General features: G+C 36.6%; 1 protein-coding gene across 2 annotated transcripts; it reads right to left on the reverse strand.

The window, feature by feature from the left end:
- Positions 1 to 1,731: 1,731 nt before the first annotated feature.
- LOC117721834 (olfactory receptor 10J1-like) lies at positions 1,732 to 11,412 on the reverse strand. 2 transcript variants are annotated; one of them, XM_076914515.1, is made up of 4 exons: positions 11,157 to 11,412; positions 9,787 to 9,870; positions 5,707 to 5,859; positions 1,732 to 5,579 (listed from the first exon to the last, which is right to left on the reverse strand). In XM_076914515.1, exon 4 carries the CDS (start codon positions 5,513 to 5,515, stop codon positions 4,583 to 4,585), a length of 933 nt encoding a protein of 310 aa, XP_076770630.1. In that variant the 5' UTR covers positions 5,516 to 5,579; positions 5,707 to 5,859; positions 9,787 to 9,870; positions 11,157 to 11,412; the 3' UTR covers positions 1,732 to 4,582. The 2 variants fall into 2 exon arrangements, with proteins under 2 accessions (XP_076770630.1, XP_076770631.1); XM_076914516.1 differs by lacking the exon at positions 5,707 to 5,859.

Raw genomic sequence — 11,412 nt, forward strand, 5'->3', positions numbered from 1 at the left:
AAATCAATTAAGTTTCTGCAGATTAGTAATAGGCATGGTAAAACAAAAAATTTAAATACATTATCAGTTACATGCTAAGGCTGTAATTTCTCCATTTGAGACACCAAGGCAGAAAGTTCATGAGTACAAGGCTAGCCTGGAAAACAGTGAACCCAAGGCTAGCCAGAGAGTCATTCTGAATCAGCTAAGCAAAGCCCATATGAACTCGCAAAGGCTGAAGGATCAATCACAGGGCCTGGGTGGGTCTGCAATCAGATTCTGTCCGTATATGTTATAGCTTTCATCTTAGTATACTTATGTGACCTCTGAATGTGTGAATGAGTGAGTATCTGATTCTTACGAGTTCTCTTTGGTTGTTGGTTTTGTTTTGTTTTGTCCAACCTTGATATGAGGCTTGCTTTGTTTTATCAGACTACAGTTTTTTTTGTTATCTCCTGGAAGTCTATTGTTTTATAATGAAAAACAGAAAAGGAATAGATCCAGATGGGAGAGAAGGGGAAGAAATAGGGGAAGAAAACCTGCAATATGGGATAGTTAAAATAAACAAAGAAGTACTAAACAATTATTCACATTTTCTGGATTAAAAAGAAGATAGTAGGTGAGGAATGGGCTTATCTTGCTACTTCAGAGCAGAGCAATGGTGCAAGAGGCAGGAGAGCATCATGTCTCTCTTATATTAGGTATTTCTAGACTAAGTCACTTCTTCAAGAAAATGAGGTCATTCCTTTTTTTATTGGATATTTTATTTATTTACATTTCAAATATTATCCCCTCCACAAATCCCCTATTCTATTTCCTTCCCCTTGCTTCTATGAGGGTGCTCTCCTACCAACCCACTTCCATCTCAACGCCTTGGCATTCCCATTTGCATTGAACCTTCACAGGACCAAGGGCCTCTTCTCCCACTGATGCCAGATAAGGCCATCCTCTGCTACATATGCAGCTGGAGCCATGGAAACCTTGAATAGAGGTGTGTAGTAATGGGGGATGGGGAACTGAGGGTAGCCACCAGAAAGTCCCAGATGCCCGGAAAGCAAGAGGCTCCCAGGACCTAATGGGGATGAAATTAGCTGAAATGCCCAACAAAGGTGGGAGAGAACCTGTAGAGACCATATCCAGAAGTGAGGCCTTTCCCAGTGTGCAGGTCTAACCAACAATTCTGAAATTCAGACAACCTTTTAAATATCAGAAAACACATCTGCTCCTACAAGTTCTTATGTAATGTTTGGGAACAAGTGTGAAGAAATTGTTTCTGGAACGAGATCATAGAAAGGATACTTATTTTCACAGCTTTTATTGAATGTGTTATTAGACCACCTCAAATATGTAAAAAGTAAGTTGCCTTCACTACTACACCACATTCTCCATTCTCTCTCCCATTCCCATCATCCACCTGGTCCTTATAGTTCCTATCTTTACACAGTATCTTTTGTTGTTTTCTTTTGGAGGGGATACTGATTAGAGACACTGTATTTTATTTGTTTTTTTGCTTAATGGCTTTTCTCTTTAAGAACAAGAATGAAGTGGGAGGAGTGGTCCTTAGGCCTGAGAGGGTCCAATGCCCCAGTGTAGGGGAATGCCAAGGGTGGGAAGAAGGGAGTGGGTGGGTGGGTGGGTAGGTGGTGGAGAGGCAGGGGACGGGGGGGGGGGATGGGATAGGGGGTTCCAGAGGGGAAACCTGGGAAAAGGATAGCATTTGAAATGTAAATAAAGAAAATATCCAATAAAAAAAAAAAAAAAGAAAGAGAATGAATTTTTGTCAACTCAGGGAACACATTGGCCATTGGGAAGAGCTAGATCTGTGCAGAAATAAGAAGAGACTCTCCCACTGGAAAAGAGAGAATGTTGCCCTGCATGTTACATGGAGATGTTGCTAACAGACAGGATTAACCAACAATAAGGGAAATTAAGACTCCATTATGATGCAGACTTGGGTGTATTGGAAAGCTACATTTTTAAAATGAGATTCTTTATTCTGGAGCAGAAAGCTTATAGCATGAATTTGTGTCTTGAAGGTTCCATATGACAAGTAAATTATACTTAAATTTCCAAATTATGTACTCTGGGTAGAAGTCTTGTGGGTAGTAATCTAACGCTTCTCTCTCTTTTTGTTCCAAATTATTTTTGTTAGTTCACATTGTTCTAGGGGACTTACTGGCTCTGGGTAAAGATCAGAAAAATCCAGAGAGGAAGTCAATTGCACTTCAAAGAGACTTTTAAGATCTCATAATTGAAACACTTATATTGAAAAGTGAAAGGGTTTTTAGTTTAGCAAACTTTTCTACACAGGAAAGCCCCTTGTAATTTGGACAGAATGAGTTTGGATATTAAAAGCCCGAGCACTAAAAATTCTATGTGTTAAATATATAATATAAACTATGAAGCTGAGAAGAGCTCTGGATTTTCTGTTTAAATAAAACAAAAGCATGCAGCCTATGAAGACAGTACTGCAGTCAGTGGGATATTGGTGAAGGCAGATTCCTGCCCTTGCTAAAACTTGATGAAGTAAGGAGAGCAAGGAGTATGTGGAACAGGGAGGGCATAAACGTTCCTTGCTTTCCAGAGAAGTCTCTCAGAAAGGCTTGACTTCTGGTAGTGCAGCGATAGGTAAGTGAGCTTTTAGGTGGATAATGTGTGAATGGCAAGTTGACTCTGGTTCACTATATCACTGGACCACAATACAGCTGGATAGTCTCAGACTGAGAGAGGAATGATGGACCCAGAATGGAATCTATCTAGCTGGTCACAAACAAGATGTAAGATGTAGGGATTGAATAAATGAAAGAACATGGAAACACTCTTCTTTCACAGCAGGACACCAGGTTGACTGTAGGTCATGTGTCTTCCTGGAATCTAACAAATGGAAGTAGAAATGGGTATGGATTATGTTCCTTTCTCTCTGGATAAGGAACTTTGATCAGAACTGGATTTTTTCAGAGAAAAGGAGAAGGAAGGGAAGGAATGGAACCTCAAATTTTACTGTTTTTCGTATAACCTTGATTATCCATTATTAATTGACTGAGTTTGCATAAGAATAGGTGGTTTTTCCTCCACCAAGAGTATAAGAAGCTCTGAATAACAAAGTAGATAGAATGGTGTAGCTTTCTTAGGCTTATTTACAAGCATACATAGAATATCAAATGCACAATTGCTTTGCTTAATATAGTTAATATTTCTGTATTTTAACATTTCCAATAAGAAAAAATATGTACTCATGTATTCTTTGTGGATGTTAAAGTAAGTTTATATATATAATAAATAACTTTGATTTACTCAATAATTATACCTGCTAATTACTAAGTTTTACTCATCACTTATTTTTTCTCACACCTTCAATCTAAAATTTATTCCCATTTCTCATTTTGTCTTTCATGTTACTGAAGTAAGAAGAATAAATAGTCTGTTATTATTTTATTTATCACTAGGTAAATTGAATTTTATGAAAGTTGGCATGCCACAATTCCTTACTAATTACATTGTTCAGTTTTTCAGTGGTAATGGAAACATCTAATTTATTTCAGAAAGGTGTTGTGTTGTCTCTTTTTCTACTAAATTCCTTTTCTCTTCCTTGGTAACTTGGCTTACATGAGGAACAAGGAGGCTCAGTCAGAAGGAATTTTTCCATTCTTCCCCTCTCATTCTCACCAAGTCAACTCCCACTGCAACTTCACTAACAGGAAGTTCCCATGAAGATTTCCTGACCTTTCCTTCTTGTTCGCCAATTTTCACAATTCTCTTCAAACTTCATCATCAACAATACCCTCTTACTTTCTGAGAATTAAAAAAAAAAAATTCTACAGAGAATGCTTTTATTATTAATTCAAGATGTCCTTCTCCTCCATCCGGATTATTATTGGTAGGAAACAGAATTAGACTAATTATACCATTGGCCATTGCATTTTAATTATCTAGCCAGACTTCCCTGGCTATCCCATGTTGATTAGGATTTCTAGAATTTAAAATCCACATCCCTCTTCATTCTTTCCTTAGATACCTTTAACTTTGAGGTCTACCTGTGGCATGTAAGAAATATGGGGTTCTGTTCCATGTATGGCTGCTTAGAGATAGTTGGTCTGGAAAGTTTTAGCTCATTCCAAATTCATTCTTAAAAGATCTCTGTAGTTTTGCATTGCTTATCTTATTAAAACACAAGGCAATTCAATTTCTGTACATATTCTTCCCACTGACCACTTATTCAAGTATCTAATTTGTATTAAGAGAATATTCCGTTGAGTAATGTTTAATGTGTGGTTATAATTCAGCAAGAAACGATTGGTTCCTTTAAATTTAAGCTTGAAAGGAACATGAGATCATACTTTGACCTTGTAATTATCTTCTGGAGTAGGGCCAATGACTGTCTATGTACAGGTCTTGGAAGTGACCTGTGTTTTTATTATGTTAACAAAGAGGTTGAGGAAATGAAACTCAATTATTAGAGGCTGACTCCCGGCTTCACTTTTGCCCTGGCCCTGGCCCTGGCTATGATGTGTGAGACTTCTAATCACATGAAACCCTGGCTTTATACCTTTACCTATCAAGTTCTATATGAAAAAGAAAAAATTATTTGGGGAGAAATCAGCAACTAAGATAGGTATTTCCTACCCAACACTTTTCGCAGAGCATCCTGGACTTCTTTGTTTCTCAGACTATATACAACAGGGTTTAGTAGAGGTGTTATTACAGTGTAAGTCACTGAGATCAGCTGATCCTGGTCCCTAGTGTTCTCTGATTTGGGCTTGAAGTAGGCAACAGAGGCACAGCCATAGTGGATGATGACCACAGTGAAGTGGGAGCTGCAGGTGGCAAATGTTTTCTTCCAACCATCAGCTGAGGCAATCTTGAGAATGGTGGAAATAATAAGGACATAGGAGACAAATAGGAAAGTGGCAGGGGCTGTGATGACCATGAAGGTGAGAACTAATGTCAAGATGTCATTGATGACTGGCACTCTACAGGCCAGATCTAAAATTGGTCGGACATCACAGAAGAAATGTTCAATCAGTGTGTTGCAAAATGGCAGCCTGAATATGGCCACAGCCTGAACTAGTGAGAGCAAGAAGCCTGTGGCACAGACTGAAGATGCCAGAATGACACACATCCTCCAATTCATGATGATGCTATAGCGAAGTGGGTTGCAGATGGCCACATAGCGATCATAACCCATGACTGCCAGCAGGAGACAGTTGGTGATTCCAAACCCAAGGAAAAAAAATAGCTGAATCTCACAGCACTCCAGAGAGATGGATTGGCTCAGACCCATAAGGCTACCAAGCATGCGTGGGATGATGACCAGAGAATAGAAAGTCTCTGAAGTTGAGAGAACACTTAAGAAGAAATACATGGGGGTGTGAAGGTGGTGGTCAATGCGGATAATGGTCACAATGATGACATTGCCAGTCAGAGTCAGGATGTATAGGACAAAGAAGACAACAAAGAGTGTGAGCTGATGCTCATGGAAATTGGAGAAACCTTGGAAAACAAACTCTCTTACCTCTGTGAAGTTGGCTCTCTTCATTGGGGACCTTACATCTGAAGTCTAAAGAGAAGGTCTTAGTAAAGAGATGACCCTGACATGTACACTGTAGAGAAAAATTGAGTACAGCAGAAACTCAGTTCAAAACTCCATGGATGTATTTGTATGAATTTCAGTCTATAAAGTCATTGTCTCCCAAGCATGGGCCCCTTAATTTAATCACTAAAACTTACATTTTAAGGATATATTAATAAGATCCAGGCATGGTGGACTGTGTTTGTAATCCCAGCACTGTGGAGGTAGACACACACATATCCTTGATGCTCACTGGCCAGTCAGCCTAGCCTCAGTTAGTTCCAGGCCAATGAAAGACTCTGCACTATAATCTTAAAAAAAAAAAAAAAAAAAAAAAAAAAAACCAGATTGCTGGGTTGTGGTGGTGCACACCTTTAATCCCAGCACTTGGGAGACTGAGGCAGGCAGATTTCTGAGTTCGAGGCCAGCCTGGTCTACAGAGTGAGCAGGACAGCCAGAGCTATATAGAGACATCCTCCCTCAACAAACAAACAAACAAACAAAAAGAATAAAAACCACCACCACCAACAAAACCAAACAAATGAAAGCGGATGACATTTAAAGAACTACAGCTGAGTTGGCATCTGGACACCATGCATGGACACATGTTCATACATGCCTGCACATATGATAGCATACACACAAAATGAAGGAAAACAAAACAAACAAACAAACAAACAAACAAACACACAATGCTGTGTAGTGTTGGTGCAAGGCTTTAATTCAATCATTGAGAGGCAGAGGCAGGCCAGTATCTATGATTTGGAGGCCAGACTAATCAAATTGTGAATTCCAGGACCAACAGAGCTACACAGAGATAGCCTATCTTTAAAAAAAATCAATGTATCCTTCAGAAATGATAGACTGGATCCCTGGGATACAAATAAAAGTACAATTTAATTAGCTTTAATTAAGAACTTGATTTAAAGCAAGTTCTTTTCAAGTACATCATAGTACTTTGTAGAAATGAATACTTAACAGTCCATGAAATCAGTCCTAAAAATTTTCTAAAATTAGATTATCAATAAGAAGATAACTACATTCTTAGAGTAAAATGTAACCAAATTAGAAAATATAAAGAAAATAGCTTGAAGAAAGTCAATGTTTGGCATTCTAACCCATGGTTACATGAACTCATGATGATTACTAGGAACTATTTGGAAGAGGTCAAGAAGAGGCAGAGGTGGTCAGTGAACACAGAAAAAGAGTGTCCTGTAGACACAATAGGACAGCTGCACATAACTCAGAGCAATGGGTACATGCACAACCTCTGTGCAAGCTTGGACCAAATCTCAATACAGAGGAGGGAGGGATATCAATACAGATATGAAATCCCACATCAAGCATGGAATTATTAGAAATTGTTGGATTTTGGGAGAGGAAGAGTCAGTTTCTTTAAAATTTAATATTGTCCTTGGTTACTTGACCATGCTTCAGTGGAAGGCCACATATGTAAGAATATATGACTAACACAAATTGGATGCTGTGTGTTAAAAATGGTTATAAGTTTGTGTAAGGAACTGGTATACGTAAGAGCAGTTTGGGAAGGATGAAAATGAACAAAACATATTATATGAACTTCTCAAGGAACCACTTACTAAAAAATAAACAAAAGCACTGAAAAGCCCAGTGTGTTGGTCAAATTTAATTCTCAAATTGACACAGTCCAGAATCAACTAAGTGGAGAGACTTCAACTGAGGAATTGGCTAAATCAGATTGGTCTATGGTTATCTCTTTGGGGGAACTTCTTAATTATTAATTGATATAAGAAGTCTCAGGCCACAGAAGTCAACACCAATTATCAGGCAGGAAAACTATAAGCAAAAAAATAAAATGAAATGTAGTCCTGTGGCGTTCAGCCCCAATGGATAGATCTAAAAAACACTTCTGCACCCAAGGCTCAGGGAACATCCCAGATGCTGGGGCAGAGGATCAGGAAGTTTGCTGGGAGATCTTATTTTTTTTTTTACTTAATAATGTCAGAATCTACACACGTAAGGTCTTACCAACATGGCTGTGCAAATATGATATGTATATGGATGAAAACAATGGAAATGCCAAAATGGATGGGAGTAGGGCACAGGCTTCAATCATATATAAAGAACCACAGGGAATGGTGGAATGTTGAGAGAAATAATCTTCTCCAGGTAAGAGCACATAAATTGATGTCAAATGAAATGGTGTCAATGAACACATACATAAAATTCAACATTATATAGGGTGATAAAGAAAAAGTATATGGGAAGTCTTGGAATTAGGAAAGAAAAGAGAAAAATTCAGTAATCATAATCTCAAAAATAAAAGAAAAACAATCAGAAGAAAAATATAAGAAACTTAATTCAAAATATAAATATTAGTAAAATTTTAATGTTACATTGTCATAGAAAACACTATTAAGCCAATCTGCCTCTTAAATATAGATAACAAATTCTTGCATGAGATATTAAATTGAATCTGTCAGTATATAAAAATAAATAAAGGATGAAAGTTTGTTTTGAATGGAAATTTCATTAAAAATTAAGAATCTGGTTATATGTTTCCCCCAAAAATATTTAAAAACGAAAATTTCATATGATTATTTGAATTGCTACTAATATAGGCTTTTTAATTTTTTCAATATTTGCACTTTCTACAGGAGAACCTGTAGAAAGCTGAGATAAAATATTTTCTCTAAGCTGATAAAGACAGGCAGCAATCCTATAGTCAACATCACACTTGATGCCAAGTATTGAAGGGTTTTCTTCACGATTAAGAACAAGATAAGTGTGATGGCTTTATCTACTTCTGTTCAACATTATATTGGATATTTCAGCCATCCTCGTAAGGCAAGAAAAAGAAATTAAAGATTCCAAGATTGAGAAAGAAGAAAGAATATGGGTCAGTTTACTTATAGATTGCATTTATAGAAAATTCAAAAGATGATACTGATAAGTTATCAGAATTATTAAGAGAGCTTAGCAAGGTGTTTGGCATAAAACTTACTATATGAAACTCCCCTGCACTTCTGTATTTAACAAATCAATGCCAAATTGTAAATCTAGAGAATGTATCATTTATCATCATTTCAAATATATCAAGTATTCATGAAAACTTCATAGAAAAAAGTTCCAAAACCTTAATGAATCATACTAAGGAAGTTTGAAATAAACAGTTATATTTAAGAATACTAAGACAATCTGTCACTGTTTTACCTGGTCCCAAATTGATCTATGGAGTCAATCCAAGTCACTTAAAAAATGTCTAATTTTTAATTACATGTTTTCTGGGTTAACAACTAATACTAATATTTATACACAAGATCAAGTCCCAGGAGCAGTCAAAGAAAAGGAGATTTATCTTTCATATATCAATACTTAGGGTGATGTCAGAATATAATTTAAATAGCGTAGTGCTAACAGTGCAAAGCAATCCTAGCAAGGGAAAAAAATGAGTGCTGAATGATAATGTATACGTATTACATCATAGATGGGGATTGAAAAATAATCTCCTTAGGGCTAGTATCCTACTGTTTTCCATTGTATATCCCTCTCATCTACAGTTCCTCCTCCCACTACTCCTTTCTTCCCCCATCACCTTTTTCCTAGATCCATTCCCCTTCCATTTCCTCTATAGGAAGAAACAGGCTTGCAAGAGACAACAACCAAACAGGACAAGCAAGATACAATCAGTCAAGGCAAAGCCCTCATATCAGGCTGGACAAGGCAACCCAGTAGGAGGAAAAGAGGCTCAAAAGAAAGCAAAAGAGTCAGAGATACACCTGTTCCCACTTTTAAGAATCTGACATTTATGTGGGCTATTAGAATACAGAGCTTATACTTACTTAGTTTCAGATATCCAGAACCAACCCAATATTTGGTTTCTTTTAGGCTTTTGACAAGTATTGTTACATGAGCCAGTGAATGATGGAATGTTTTTGAGTACTTCCAGTCTGCAGGAAGAGACTCATCCTTTTTTTTGGATGTCCACAGAAGCTCTACCTCAGGTACTCAGAACCAGGACATAGTAATTAAGTAAAAACCTGGACTTCAGAACTTCAAGACTATGCGAGGTAGAACATAAAATTCCTAACTTTAGGGACATTGCAGGTATACAAGCATGAGACACTGCAGGATACAGAGATAGGCAGGAAGCAGTAATGTTTACAGCACTCATAAGTGGAGAAACTGGAAGGCTGCCTGAGAGAATGGACACAAAGGGATAGTTTAGAGAAAGCCAGATGATGGAAATGTTGGCTTACCATTTATTCTTCAGAAGGCACACACAAATGGCACTTGACTGTTTTTTCAGATCCCAGTCCACATTTAGGTAAGCAGCTCTGTTTCTAAAATGATAGGAGACATGGATTTTTGCCTATGAGAGCTTCATTTCTTCTGCACAAGTAGCTACATAGTGGGCATGTGAAGAAATAATTTCAGAAAGGACAAAAGGGTTGTCAATAACACAGATGTCGAAGAGCTACTTCTGAAGCCTATATGTCCTGACCAAAACTTCTGCTGGTAAAAAAGAAAAAAGCAAATAAAAGAAAAAATAAAAATAAATAAAGAAAGAAGTATCACAAAATAAAAACTTCAGTCTCAGCTGTGGGAATGATGGACAGAACACTGAGGCCAGGAAGTTATTGCAGCTAGGTCTGAGATTATTAACAAAGATGACCAATAAAGCTAAAGATCAATGTATCTGAATGGAAATACGGAGAGTTTCTCTAATGTCTCTCTGATGTGACCATAGTCTTTCCTGTTAAGTCATTCTGAAACTGGAATGAGACAAATATATAGTACAATGATTCAAATGTCTAAATTCTTTACCTGTTCTTTACTTATAGTTCAGGAAATTAATTTGTACTCATGTAAAGTTGTAATAAATACCTTCAGAAGTAATCACTACTATTACCTTTTAAAGAAGATATCATGGAGAAAATGTGAAGCAATACATCCTTCTGTAAGTATAAATATGATTGCAGAAGTTGAAATAAAAAGTACTAAATTATTTTGTTATGTGTTGACTTGGATATTCTCTGTGAAGAGTCACAGTGAAAGACTTAGTGAAACTTACACAGTTGTAACACAGCTTTTAATATCTGAAAGAAGAGAGAGGTTCAGGGAAGAATGGTGTTCCTTTTTGACCATTATTCCAAGTATACAAAGAAACCCTAAAATAATATATATCTACTTAATACACACACATCCCTGCATATATATGTATATATACATTTGGCTCATCACACACAAACATATATATATATATATATATATATATATATACATATATATATATACAAATATATGTATATGCAAACACATATATGTATATATATGTACACAAATATATACTTGTATACATATATACATATATTGTAATGGCAGCCTTATTTACAGTCTTTGCATTCACTTTCAGCGATTCTTCTATCATTTAAAATGAAGCCTTCAAGAATATTATATTTCACTTAGGTCTCAAGTAGCTAGTGTGAAAGTTATCAAGAATGTTTGAAACTTTAATTATCAAGAAAATCATCAGAACAAGAGAGGGTTAAGTAGATGAAAACCAGAAAATTTAAAAGTCATTTTTCTTCTGCTTTTTATTTTAATTTTTGTTCCAACAAACACTTACTTCTTGAAAACTGGAAATGGAAATCACAGAATTTTTCTTAGGAGCTGCTGTGTCTGCAATTTAAAAAAGAAAGACCTGGAATGGGTTGCTTGAAGAAGTCAGAGTGGAATAAGTTAAAATTTTCAAGGCAAGCAGGTAAGCATTTCCAGAGTGTCAGAAGGACTTTCATAATGTGGCAACAATTTCCAGGCTAAAATTTGACTCTGCTAGCCTCAGAAAGTCTCTCTGCAGACGCAAAAGCTCTGGAAATCCTAAA

Source organism: Arvicanthis niloticus, chromosome 16 (assembly GCF_011762505.2).
Source record: "Arvicanthis niloticus isolate mArvNil1 chromosome 16, mArvNil1.pat.X, whole genome shotgun sequence".
NCBI classification, from domain to species: Eukaryota; Metazoa; Chordata; class Mammalia; order Rodentia; family Muridae; genus Arvicanthis; species Arvicanthis niloticus.